At 33.9% G+C, this 13,833-nt stretch overlaps 3 protein-coding genes across 7 annotated transcripts in view; 2 read left to right on the forward strand and 1 right to left on the reverse strand.

Annotated features, from left to right (window-relative positions):
- Positions 1-1,858, forward strand: part of LOC106110973 — an 8,958-nt gene extending 7,100 nt beyond the window's left edge. Inside the window, exons 14-19 of the mRNA XM_013292942.1 lie at positions 6-95; positions 315-507; positions 608-770; positions 915-1,043; positions 1,458-1,592; positions 1,778-1,858. Coding sequence (XP_013148396.1) covers positions 6-95; positions 315-507; positions 608-770; positions 915-1,043; positions 1,458-1,592; positions 1,778-1,858 — 791 coding nt within the window. The remainder of the gene's footprint in view (positions 1-5; positions 96-314; positions 508-607; positions 771-914; positions 1,044-1,457; positions 1,593-1,777) is intronic.
- A 969-nt stretch (positions 1,859-2,827) lies between these two features.
- On the forward strand, positions 2,828-8,685 carry LOC106111119 (methionine-R-sulfoxide reductase B1). 2 transcript variants are annotated; one of them, XM_013293092.1, is made up of 4 exons: positions 2,828-3,095; positions 3,236-3,340; positions 3,437-3,598; positions 5,296-8,685. In XM_013293092.1, exons 1-4 carry the CDS (start codon positions 3,008-3,010, stop codon positions 5,475-5,477), a joined length of 537 nt encoding a protein of 178 aa, XP_013148546.1. In that variant the 5' UTR covers positions 2,828-3,007; the 3' UTR covers positions 5,478-8,685. The 2 variants fall into 2 exon arrangements, with proteins under 2 accessions (XP_013148546.1, XP_013148547.1); XM_013293093.1 differs by having other exon boundaries at positions 2,829-3,095; positions 5,332-8,685.
- Positions 7,015-13,730, reverse strand: LOC106111116 (serine/threonine-protein kinase PAK 3). 4 transcript variants are annotated; one of them, XM_013293089.1, is made up of 13 exons: positions 13,559-13,730; positions 13,175-13,294; positions 12,825-12,985; positions 11,559-11,730; positions 11,306-11,421; positions 11,083-11,184; positions 10,694-10,878; positions 10,461-10,604; positions 10,171-10,348; positions 9,848-10,049; positions 9,465-9,580; positions 9,167-9,385; positions 7,015-9,064 (listed from the first exon to the last, which is right to left on the reverse strand). In XM_013293089.1, the coding sequence occupies exons 2-13, from the start codon at positions 13,284-13,286 to the stop codon at positions 8,981-8,983; spliced, it is 1,791 nt and encodes a 596-aa protein (XP_013148543.1). In that variant the 5' UTR covers positions 13,287-13,294; positions 13,559-13,730; the 3' UTR covers positions 7,015-8,980. The 4 variants fall into 4 exon arrangements, with proteins under 4 accessions (XP_013148543.1, XP_013148544.1, XP_013148545.1 ...); XM_013293090.1 differs by having other exon boundaries at positions 10,694-10,875; positions 13,175-13,306; XM_013293091.1 differs by having other exon boundaries at positions 10,461-10,589; positions 13,175-13,306.
- Positions 13,731-13,833: the final 103 nt, after the last annotated feature.

Consider the following 13,833-nt stretch of genomic DNA (forward strand, 5'->3'; position numbering starts at 1 on the left):
CCCGCGGCTCGTGCGCTCGCTCTGCTACGCCGACAGCGCCACGCTCAACGTCTGCGTCCTCGTCACCGGCGTGCTCGTCGCCCTGCTCGTGCTCGGTACGCAAATAATGATACAGTGAGAATCGTCTTGTAAATGTGCAATGTTATTTGAAATTTACAGGAATAACACTTAGTTCATCAACTCGCTCAATTTGCTAAAGTAATCATATATAGTAAATATCAGATTGTACCCAGTGTTGTCAGAATCAATCTTCAAATTGCATGTCAATAAAGCAATAAAATCAAGAGTGCATAAATGATTGCTGTACTTCTCAGGTCTAATTAAAGCACTCTTGGGCCTGTTTATACGATATGTTGCCGCGTTGTGGTTGGATCGTCTTGTAAAGATGCCGCGGCGACTCGAACACTATTACGAGACCTCGCTACGATACCGCCGTGTCATTTATGACAACGAAGGCTGGCCGGTACATCCCGACACGAATAAACGAACCGTTCAGTACATCAGCAAGTAAGATAGTTAATTGAGTTTAGAAATTCATTTAACAGTATAATAATGACAGAGATGAATGCAAGTAAGCAATTACCTTACTTTGTGGCATCTGTTCCAGATGCATGGAATTCATATTGAATCTGTTATTCTTCATTATAATACCGTGCGTTCTTGTGGGAGACGCTCTGCGCTACCTTATTTCGAAGTGTACTAATTCCGAAACCGCTCCTAAAACAAAGCCATCTGAAGTTAAAAAGTTATACAGCGGGCAAGATATTCAGGTATTTTGTGTAAACGTTCGGTTTCGTAATTCAGCAAGGAATTGCACTTAGTTAGGACAAGTTAATTAGTTAACTTATTGAAATTATGAATAACGTTAATATTTGTTCAAAACGTTTGAAGTAAAGTGCAATTCCTGGCTGTAGGAAGTGAGACACTCTGCGGGGGCTCACTACAAAAAGTTGCGCACATGGATGAGCTCGTACGCGGAGGAACTATCCGCTGACATCTGGCAGAAAGGTTTAAGCATTGAAGAATCACCCAATCCCTTAACTGTAAGTGATTTGTAAGGTAACATTTTATAATAAAATTAGTAGAAAATGAAATCTTTTATAATTAAAGTAAGTGTTTATTTTTTAACAGTCTCAAAGTCATCATAACCATGTTTATCCTCATTACTACAATTCTAAATCATTGATTTTATAATGATGAAATTTTAGGACAATGCTCCAAGTTTCTAGTTCACTCTGGTATACTCTTTGGTTTTGAGAACGCCTGACAGAGTTCCTGTATCAAAAATATCTTGTTTTCTTAATATTAATTGTGATACTGCTGCAGTATTACTACGACATAAATCCTACTGATTAAAGAACAAAAATTATGATGAACTAATGCACTACTTTCATCATAAGAATACTCAATAGATCTTTATTTTTTTAAAGGCTAAAAGAAATATGTTAATTTTACAGATGCGGCCGCTACTCCGCGACGAATGTTGCCGCAGTCGCCGGTCGGAAGAATTGCTGTCGTCGTGCGCCGATTCCGAACAAGACGATACTGAATATGTTCTCATGCAGATGCAGAAGAGTCGAGAATCCCTTGCTGTAAGTTTATATACTGTTAACAAAAATAGTATTTTATTCACGAAATAACATATGTACGTTAAATTACTGTCCTAACTAAACATATAAAAAACAAGAACTATAAAAACATTTGTAAGAATACTATTCAAATAATTATGAATTACATTTAAAGTCAAGGCCATTATATTGCTGGATTTTTCCAGCAGAGGAGTCAAAGAAAACTGACGGAAGCATCGTCGAAAAGTCAATGGAAGGACGACATGATTCCTAGTACTAGTAAGCGATAATGTAAAAAAGTGTTATTTTGAAGTAATTTTTTAAGTTTAATTAGAAACCTCTCAATTTTTATTTTACATGCTTTACTTGGCCATTTAGTTTCCTTACAGTCTAACTAGAAATGTTCTGCATCTATTTCATTTTTTTTAAAATAAACATTAAAGTTTACCTACATTGTTTTATTTTGGAAACTTATCTAAACACCTAGATATAATAATTTCTTGTCTTTTTTCTCAAAGTCAATGAGAAGGAGAACATTATGTTTTTATACCATGGGTTTCGGCATTGGAAACTCACGGCTGCTAACTACGAAAAGTGCTGCAATAATACGAGTATATGTATGTATTATCTATCTATGAATGATACTCACGTCGTATATAACGAATGAATCACTTATGTGCCTGGACGATAATTATAAAATATTCGGAAGATTAAGAGAAATACAGGTTGTACAAATAAAAACTAATTCTTAATAACATGGTTTAGAAAACTTATTATTTACTTGTAGTTTCGGTCCAGAAATCTACGATCTTCCGTTTTATTGCGTTACATCGGTTTTCACATTTCATGTTTTATTTGATAAAAGGAGCTTCGGTGGCTCAATAGTTTAAGCACATGACTTGTAATCTACAGGTCTTGGATTCGAATCCCGCCATATACCAATGTGATTTTTCGAATTTTCATATGTACATAATTTACCCGGCGTTCTTACGGTGAAGGAAAACATCGTTTTACAACCTGCACATATCAGCGAAGAAATTCAAAAACATGTGTTAAGTCAACCAACCCGCACTGGGCCAGCTTGGTTGACTATGGCCTAGTCACCCTAACTTAGGGTAAACTGCGAGACCCTCGGTGGGTAAGTTTAGTGAGTAGGTGATGATGATGATGAATTAAAAAAAAAATAGTTGCTCTTTGACGACAATTGTCAATGTCAAATGTTACTATATATATGTCACATACTCTTTGATCAACAGATTGTTGACTTTGATCGTCGACTTCGACATTATCAATATCAATAAAATACAATTAATAGCTTTTCAGTTATTGATATTTGATTACTTTTATAATAAATTAAATTAGTATTTCGGCTCTGTCTACTAATAACCAATTTTCACGTAAAGGAACTACTTTTTTTTGGTTTTAATAAGAAATGAGTTATGCGTAGTTTACTTCGACCTCTTGCTATATTTAGGAAGGCCGTACAATCTAACAGAGCTGTTCAGTTGAAACATCCATTTACCACAGGTATAACGTCGTTACATATGTAAATTAGATGCAGTGAACACGTGCGCAACCCTAGTACATCAGAAAACCTTGTGCTGTGATATTGATGGATAAATGCCAAGAATAGTTTTAATAAGATTCACATTATTTTTTAATTTTAGCGTTAGTGTGGAGAGCTATGGAAGATAAAGAGTCACTGAAAAAACGTCTCACTCCGCTACAATACCATGTTACTCAAGAAGCTGGAACTGAAAGACCTTTTACAGGTATGTAGAAGATTAAAAAGTAATAATCAAAAATATTTAAGACCTTTGTAATATGTCTTGCTGTGTACAGTTTTTATAATGCGTGAATTATTTTAGGTTGTTTCAACAAATTTTATGAAGAAGGGATGTATGTATGTGTAGTATGTAGGCAAGATCTGTTCAGCTCCAAGACTAAATATGACTCAGGATGTGGCTGGCCTGCTTTCAATGATGTTCTTGCAAAGGAAAAAGTGACATTACACCAGGATACTAGTGCAGGTATATGACATTTCTTGTATTTATGTTTACAAAAGTAACTTATTTTAACCAAATTACTAACATCTTGTGGGATACAGACATCACAGTAATATCTATCCACTATCTAATAAAAACATGTATTTGCATTATCTTATCAGTTGACCTCAAAACATCTGAATATAAAGCATTAAGAACAATAAAGTATTAAGATACAGTAGAGTGGACATTGTGATGGATTCAATTTCAAGTTGACTAGTGAACTCAATCAAGTGGAATCAATTCCAATGTCATTTACTGGGTAAATCCTTTAGTATGTAACTTTCAATCTGGTTAGACAGATTATAGATAGGTTTTAAGTTTAAACCTTACCTAAATTGAAAATCCTTTAAAACTACAAGTTTATATCATTGCATGAAAAATCAGAGCTTTTCATACTGCTTTGACACATCATTTAAATTGCTTCATTTTTTTTGCTTTTTCATTTCGTTTAGTAAAATAATAAATGATATGTTGCTATACCATGCTAATATTTTCTTAAGCAGTATAAATCATGTTTTTTGTTCTTATTTTTTTCAAATGGTCCAAACATATTTATTACTTCTACTTCTGTTATATTGTATGCCATCTTGATTCTTTAAACACTCAAATACTAATAATAAAAAATGACTATGAAATAAAACAGTTGTTTTATATTCATAACTATGAAATACTATATGCTTTTACTGTACTTAATTATGTTTTAAGTTGTGGATCTAATGATTTTATAATTATTTTACTCATGTTTATTTATTGAGTTACTGCCTACTCCTATTTACCCTTATTTATGGAAGAAAATTAGTATTGTACATTATTCAGAGAAAAGTGATTATATTAGCACAATTACATATTGTATAAAACGAACCAAATCTAAAGAGGCTCTGATATCAATTGAATTTAATGCTAGTTTGACCTTTGTTACAACAAATATGTACCTAAAGTGTAAATTGATAACTGTATTTTTAAGATTTGTACATAACTCCCTTTTTAACACTAATAAATTTTATTGACCTTACTAAATGAGGTGAAGGAAAATTTTGGACTTTGGTGCTAATGCATTTTTTTTATCTTTTTTGTCTGTCTTGCCCGTGTCCTTGACAAACCTGAATTACAATCCTGTCCACCACAAAACAAACGTAAGTCGGCAATTGTTTGGTAAACTAATTTATGTATTTTTATACTATTTATTATTTATGCTTATTGTTTTCTTTTAAATTTATACTATATCTATAATACATTCATATCACTCACATATATCATTTTGCATTCTTATCACATTTCTTTACACTTGACAATTTAATTGGAATATCTTTGCATAAAATTTTCATCTTTTATTGTGGCCGTCATACATAAATTGCGTATCATAACAATGTTGCACGGTGCATGTCTATTACACTGCATTACCATATTTGTCACTTTAACAATTGTGGAATGTGCATGACATTAATTTGCAATTATCCCATTCCTCATTTTGCCCTGCCTTGTCCCGTTCCATTCTGCTCCATCTGGATGGCTGCCGGGCCGCGCGGACGTCGGCCGCCGCTGCGACAACATACTCTGCACTCCTCACTACACGAACAACGAAAATCATATGGGATAATGTTATTAATACATCACCGCTGTTACTGTGATGTGTAAATAAACGGCTTATTGGTGAATGGACTCGGTATGTGGAATCAAAGTTGGAGCAAATATATTACTGGTTTTAACACGGCCAGGTTTGGTGCGAACTGAGGTGCGATGCTCCAAGTGCTCCGCTCACCTGGGACATGTGTTCAATGATGGCCCAGCACCGACTAAGAAACGTTTTTGTATTAATTCCGCATCGTTGGACTTCATACCGGCTGAGGAGAGAGCGGACTAAATGTGATAGAAATCTATTTCACGATAATCAAAATGTATCAAATCCCAAGACCTCGCACTTTTCAGGGTTAGAATAAAAAACTACATTTTCATTATTTTTTTATCAACACTCAAGGAGAGTATATTTTTTGATGCGTAGTATTTAAAACTTTGCGATTTTACTGCTATGTATTATTGTAGATGTAAATACTTAATTCAAATAGGATTAACAAATAAGATTAGATGGCGTACATTCTATATACATTTCTATTTATCTACATTACTTGGAAAGATTTTTAAGTATTAATAAATACTATGCTGAACACTTTTAAATACATTTGGTATTATTTTTCTTTTATGTACTATTTATGGTATTTATGGAATTAACAAGTAACATCTACATGTTACATCATTATTCAAAAGCATAACAAAATAACTTGTTTCCAAATAAATAAACAAAACGAAACATATCCGTTTTTGATTAATTTTTATTTCTAAGTCGTAAACTAAAAATAAGTACAATGAACCATGTATCCAGTAGATTTTTTATCACCAACTGTAGGTCTTTTTTATATACTAAAATGTAAACAACAGCAAAATATGCTTGTTTTATGTATTATGTACTCATTAGTATATAAAATTTGATTTGTAAATATGAAAAGCGCGAGGTCTGAAATTTATAGAAGTTTGAAGGCCATAGTAAATTATTGGATAACATAAACTGTTAATATATTGTATGTTTGTTTTCTATCTATTTCAAAAGGTAGTAAAACCTTAAAATGAAGTAAATACGAAATTTAATAACTTTTCTAAGGTCAGCTAGGACGATTTAACTAAAGTGTATTTAAGAATTATACAGTTCTTCCAAAACATCTACGCAAAGTTTTTTAAATTGCACAACACTATAGCATATTGTGTTCTCGTCATATTTATAAAGCGAGAGCTATTTTATAAAATGTATTTAGCAACACTAACCTATTTATATTTCGTTAGTTTAATTGCGTAATAACAAAATAAATATTTCGCTATGTGCCTTAACTTAGTTAAACACACATACCTCAATATAAAACATTTTAGTTACCAAATTAAGTCATTTTATTTAATAATAACACAATAATTTACCCATTATCTTTAATTTCAATTATTTATAGTTTTGCGAGTCTATATAGCATTTGAATTGTAATGTGGTAGTGAAAATATTGCAATAAATATTTTTACGCTAAGTTGTTTTTTATTTTATTAATCATGATGAACCAAAAAAGTGATAACTGGATTAAACGTCACAACAAATGAAAAGATATAATAATGGTGAGTCTTTTTATTATAGTATGGTTGTATTTTATATGCACAAGTTACTTAGACATGGCACTGGTGTTATACAACTCTCAAAATATATGAAAACCATTTAAATGTCTCATATTTCATTACATTTATAATACATTTCAAATTAGATTACATAATTACAGTTGTTTTTTATCTTACCAAATGCATACTCCAAATTCATTTTCATGATCACAATATTGTTTGCCTTAAAATTTAGTCTGATACTAAACGTTTTCATTAAAAATTGCCAACATAATTTGGCTACATATTTGCATATTTCTATGTTGTTGCACATTTTAGCAGTGGTTGGTGCGGGCATGATTTATGTGCATTTTAATAATAGGCCACATTTGAATGTCAAACATAGTCTATATTAGGCCTCAAGACGGCGAGTATTCGACGAATAATATACATATATAAATTATATTGCATTTAAAACGATATGCTAATAGCTCCAGATATATGTAATAAGCAAACCTATAATAAAAACAAACATTAACATCAATAATGAATCACCGTCACATTGCACCAACCGGGATCAAATGTAAGAACTCTATATAGCGTTAATTGGTCACTTTGTATTGTCAAAAAGTACTAATCACTGCTTTTTTGTATCTATACAGTCTACAGGTGACACTGATTTTCTTCGCTTTTGTTAACATAATTCCTCTCAAACATTCAAAACATGCTCTCCACTTCTCTCTCTTACAAGCTTAATAAAAAATAGCAAACATAAACAATTTCAAAGGAAATTTAATGGCGTCTTCTGGCACAACCTATAAACGAAAGCAGAGACGAGTACAATACACTAAACAAAGATATCCGGAGTACATTTTGCTTGCATTTATTATTTGTATCCAACTCTAGCTATGGAGCTATTGTCTTATCATATAGAAGGTAAACAATCTCTCATATTCTATCTAAGTTTCGTAATTTACAATTGTTCATTTAAAAGCTTAATAATACTTTTGTGCCACAAAAGATGCCGACTTTTCTGATTTCAAATATAATCAATAAACTATATAAACTTAATACTAGGTAAATGCTTCAATTTGATGACTAACAATAAATGGATCCATCAAAATATTTTAGTTTATTAATACTTAAAGTAACAATGTCTTCAATTTAAAACAATACAATACGTAAACTTTGCTACTGTAAATATGTTCATGTCAAAAATATTAAAATCGCAACCGTGCTAAAACTTATTTCCATATACAAATGTCATTAGGATAAAAAATACATAAGCAGTTTAAAAAATATAAATACAATGATAATGTATGTATAATTATACATAAAACTAGCGCATGTACCGACTATAATAAGCAATGTAAGCCAACAGATATACTGCCTATAGGATCAAATCTCAGTCAAAATTAATTCATTATTTATATTGATATTCATTCACTCACTAGTTTTCATTGAAATACTTGATGCTATAACCCCTCTTAAAGCGGGACCTTAATATAACCATTATTCTTAAATAGGAAACACTTCGTAGCGTTATTATTTCCGAGTTATAAAACTGACAACTTTACCCTTTGAAACAACCGCATCTGAGGCGGGGCAACGCGACGCCCCCCCTCCCCCTCCTACACTCCGAGCGAGTGCATCAGCCTACTGCCGCCACAGTCTACCCACTACCATCACAGTTAAAAGCTGATCCGGTTATATAACTAATACAGAACTACAGTACATCTACTATTTATACTTTACAACTTCTAAAAGTTAACTGCCAGTCTTCATTTGCAGATTATTTTGTTACATTTCAAATTCCACTCCTAATGCTACAGTATATCTACACCCTATATATCCCTTTCGATTCGTCCCGCAGTAGACTGATACCTCGCCGGGGCTAGCAATCTTTAATAAATAATGTTTCTACACAATACTACACAACTTTACAACTACTGGACTGCACATTTATTAACATTTCTTTTGTAAAAATACGATCACTTATGTAACACATCGCAGCCACTTTACAAAATAAGCCTGTTTTAATAGCTTTGTAACTTCACTGACAACATACTTTACCATAACACTGCATTATGTTTTGCTGAATGTTCGCAGCTTACATGTATAGTTTGGTTCATATGTCCGTACGTGTACAGCACGTTCAGGCACGTGTACGCACGTGTACAGCACGTATAGGCACTGGGGGCACTAGAATCGCGCGGGCGCTGCGGGCGCCGGTGGCCTGCGCTAATGTCCTTTTGCAGCCTCTTTCGCGGCCATAATTAGAGGAGTTAGAGACGCCAACGGTCTCGCCATCTTTAAAAATGGATGCTGTAACGAAAATACTGTATTTAGTAATAAGTTCAGGTTTGTTTTAAGTTGTAAATTAGAACAAAGTTGCAATTGGTTTCAGTTATTGGTAGTAGAAATTACCTTAAGTAAATCTAACGCCGTCGCGCGCCTCTCAACATCGACTTCTAAACATTGATCTAGGAAATCTTGGAACACAGTGCTGAGCTTCTCCTTGTCTTTGATATCGGGCTTGCCATTCGTCGCGATCAAATAAAGTGCGCGAAGTGGATTTTCATTCAAGTACGGAGGTTCGCCTTCGATCATTTCAATTGCCATTATACCTAAAGACCATACATCCACCTGGAACATATATCAAATTTAGTCCAAGAATTCAAAAAGAATGTTTATGACTTTAGTGTACTACTGTTTTCATTTTTACCTTAGGACCGTACTGCTTTCTTGTTACAACTTCGGGGGCCATCCAATATGGCGTCCCCACCATCGTCGTTCGTTTATTTTGCTCCGGCGATATTTGAGCACAGAATCCGAAGTCGGCTATTAAAGAATTACAAATCGTTAAGTTGCATTACATCGAGGTGCACTTTTCTATACTAATATTATAAAGACGAAAACTTTTTTTCATTGTAATGAATAGGCTCAAAAACTACTGGGCCGATTTCAAAAAATCTTTCACTGTTAAAAAGGTAATTTAGCTGTGAGAAACATAGGCTACATTTTATTTAATTTCTATTTTATTATTATTAAATTTCACGCGGACGGAGTGGCGGCAAAAGCTAGTTATATATAAAACAGTATATTTACTTAATTTAACTTGTCCGTCCAAGCCGAGCAGTATGTTGTCGGACTTGATGTCGCGGTGTATGACGTGGTTGGTGTGCAGGAAGTGCAGCGCCTGCAGCACCTCTCGGCACACGGCGGCGATCTGCCCTTCGTCCATGCACGTCTCCGTCACCACGTCCGTCAGGGACCCGCCCGCGAGGTACTCCATAACGACCCATAGCTCCTGCAAATATAAAACCAACATTTTCAATTATCAAATGAGATTTACCACACCCACAATAAAAAAGAAATAAAACATGTCCAAATTGACCTTTTGTTTTATTTAAAAGTATGCAATCAGTTACCTCATTGACGAGATAACTGTCTAGATAATTGACAACGTTGTTGTGTTTGTTCTCCCGCATCACGAGGATCTCGTTGATGATGAGCTCCTTCTTAGGCTGCTGGCTGAGGTTCATCTGCTTGATGGCCACCTCCATGCCTGTCGACGTCTCTATGGCCGTGTACACCGTACCTGACGCACTGGAATCATGTATCACTTATTGTATCAAAAGATATTTGTTATTCAAGATAAATGTTGAATTGATACACCATGCAATATGGGCACCATAATCAACAATATGTATAAACTTACCCCTGCCCGATTTTCTCCATTTTTGTGTACTTCCTGTTTGGATCACCAACACTAACTATTGTTCTTAATTTTTCTAAAATTTCTTCATCAGTCATTTTTTTCTTTCTTTGCTGTTGACCAGTTGCTCGTCTGCAGATATATGATCTTCATAAATTATAATTTATCATTGTTATAAGCGTCATATGCTTTACAATTTTTTCAATGTAACTGGTGCTAATTAGTAGTATATTTACCCCGTGTCGGTGTTGGTCTGTGCGCCGTTGGCGGGGGGCGCGATGGGGGCGTGCGGGGTGTGCTGCGGGTGTGGCGGGTGTGGGGGGTGCGCGGGTGGTGTCTGAGGCGCGGCCGCGGGCGCCGGGTTCTTGTTGCGGTCCAGCGGCAACGGGGACCCGCCCACATCCACTCGGCTGCATATCTGCTTACAAACAAATACAAAAGTTAAATAACCAAACATAAGCCCGCTATTTATTTTAACTATCAGACAAATAAGATGAAAATTCATATTCCCAAAACAAAGTGATCCACTCATAATTTAATTAATTTCTTTTTATCGGTACTAACTCCTGGTATATAAGTCTCCTGTTATACAAAACTCAATTTAAAATTTTTAGGAAGTCCTTACTGAATGAGTGGTTATGTTGGGATGCGAGATGTGCGGCGGCGAGGCGGGCGGGGCGACCGGCCTCGCCGGAGGTGCTTCCTCTTCTTCTATGGGTTTTGTGTACTGAAAACACAGTATTCAGTAAGTATTAATAGATCACATAGATTTTTATAAAATTAGAGATTCTGTTTTTTCAAAAGTAAAAATAATATGAACATAGAAAAGGAACATGGCGAGAACTTACAATACTTTTAGTACGATCAGGTCGCGACGGAGGCGGCGGCGGAGGCTCCGGGTGCTCCGTGTCTGTTGGAGTTGATGATGATGGACTACTAGACGACACTCGAGATACTGAAGAACCTGTAAAAAAAGACACACAGGTGGAGATATTCAATGAAATAAACGTAAGGGAGAATTTTTAATGAAACTTGATTAAAATATACAAAATTGAGAACCCACTTTCATTAAAAATGGACTAACATAAAGCATTTTATTACCTGAATGGGTTGTATGCATCTGTGCAGAGGTCATGTATTTGGATGCTGGTGGTTGGGTCGCAGAGGCATCATACCACTTGAGGACATCGAGAACAGCTTGGGGATTGCTCTTCTGTTCTTGTTTACTAATATTGGAGGCCATTAGCAGCCTCGCCCAGGCCTCCGGCATGCCCTGTGCAATGGACAATACAGATATTTGTTTAAATATTATACCATATTAATGTTTTACTATTCTTTACATCCATATATAAATCATGAGGCGAGAAAATAAAAGGAAAATCTTACTGGAAATACAGAATTGATATAGAAATGGCTTTTGCTAATTTTAATACAAACACAAGATATATTAAGCACAGCAAAAAATTTGAATAAATACATAACAATGATATGAATGATAGAAAGTAGAAAAAAGAACTATAATAATTGAAAACTAGCTAATACTGCTATATGTTTTAACTAGTGACCTAAAATGTAATACAAAAATATTTATAAGATATTAAAAAACCTATAAAATATGGTATGTCATATTAAAGTAAACTAACAATAACTTTATGACTATTTTGATTCAATATTTTGTTAACTATAAATGATATAGCATTAAACAATATCTAAAAAGAGTACATAAGATAATAATGCATAAACTTATAAATACATAAGCTATTACTTACTGTCAGAGGCAGCTTGAAACAAAAGCGGTAATACATGGAATTCGATAATATGTCCTTTTATAACAGAAATTAAACATTGTCATATAAAATTTGTCAAATAAAACACTACCAATGCTTTTAATCTTATAGGAATATTTATATATCATCATACTATGAGTTTTTTAAGTTGATAACAGGGTTCTAGAAAATGCATAACATGCACCAATAATTCTTGCCATGTTTTAACACTTTTAAATACACTATTCCAAAACATTCACATTAGAAGGTTAAGGTTCTAAATTATCTGACTCTTTTGTTATAACTATTTTATATACCAATGGATTTCAATTATGTTTAAAAAGCAAATATGCAATACAAATATAAGGCAAAAAGCTCGGTTCTAAACATAAGCTTTTAGATATCAAATTATAGTTTTATATCAAACTACCACATTGCAAAATAAATATCAATTTTCATTATTTAAAGTTTATTTCACAATCCAATTATGTTTCTTTTCTTTGTAACAATGAGCCTTATCACATGGTATTTCTATCAACTGCTATTGGATAATTTTTGCCACATCTATGAACTATATCAAAATATATAATATTTGACTTACTGTAAATTCTCCAGTAACTGCATCAAAACCCACATGAACAGTATGCTCAAAGTTGGTGGGATAACTAATATTAGGTTTGTTATCATTGTGAGCTGTACTTTTAGAGCCTTTTATTTTAGCCTTTAGTGTTTTCTTTTTCCTATCACCACCATCATCAGGTTCTGTAAACATAAATTACAATCAATATTTCAAGTTAATCTAAGATAATGATTCACACAACATTATGAACACAAGCCAGAATCCATGACCAGATTTTCTATAAGTTCCCATTGTGAAAAACAATGATAACATGTATAAGGCAAGTGACTCACTTAGAAAAAATGGTTTGGTACAGAATATAATTACATTACCTTTTGGCAGTGGCCTCATATCCACAGAAGCTACGGAGTCTCCGCGATCGGTGGCTCGGTTACTTGTCAATCGCACTGGAGGCGCTGGAGGTTTGTCTTCATCGCTCGACATTGTGCAAGCTAGTCCGAGTCCTATAAATGGTTATAATACGTTCCAATACACTACTGCAAAACATGTTGGTTATGACGCAGACATGCTATTTATTATTGTCTGTGTTGATATATGTCTTCGAATCTATAGAAACGGGTTTCAACTAATTATAACGAAGGGACCTATTTATTTGTGGACAGCAGAGACCATAACATTACTCATGGACGCGCCCCGCAGTCAAATTAAAACAAAATTTAGTCGCTAGCACGATAACTTACTGATAATACACTTACTTGTAGAATTATGAAAAATAACAACAATGTCAAAAGTAATAATTCAATCACATTTCCATATTGTAATGTATTCAGAACACTGAAATTATAGACCAGTGAAAAGAAAATTGGGAACTATTTCACACAAAAAACGACGACAGCATTTATGACTAGAGCCGCCATTTATAAATGTCGCAAAGCTATGTCATAGTCTGTGCCAACCGCTTATTTTTTAATGTAAGTAGAAAACGAAACTGAAGTAATTTATATATTTGAAACACTCTTTAATTTAAGAT

This window comes from Papilio polytes, unplaced genomic scaffold, assembly GCF_000836215.1.
Source record: "Papilio polytes unplaced genomic scaffold, Ppol_1.0 DF824180.1, whole genome shotgun sequence".
In the NCBI taxonomy this organism is placed as follows: Eukaryota; Metazoa; Arthropoda; class Insecta; order Lepidoptera; family Papilionidae; genus Papilio; species Papilio polytes.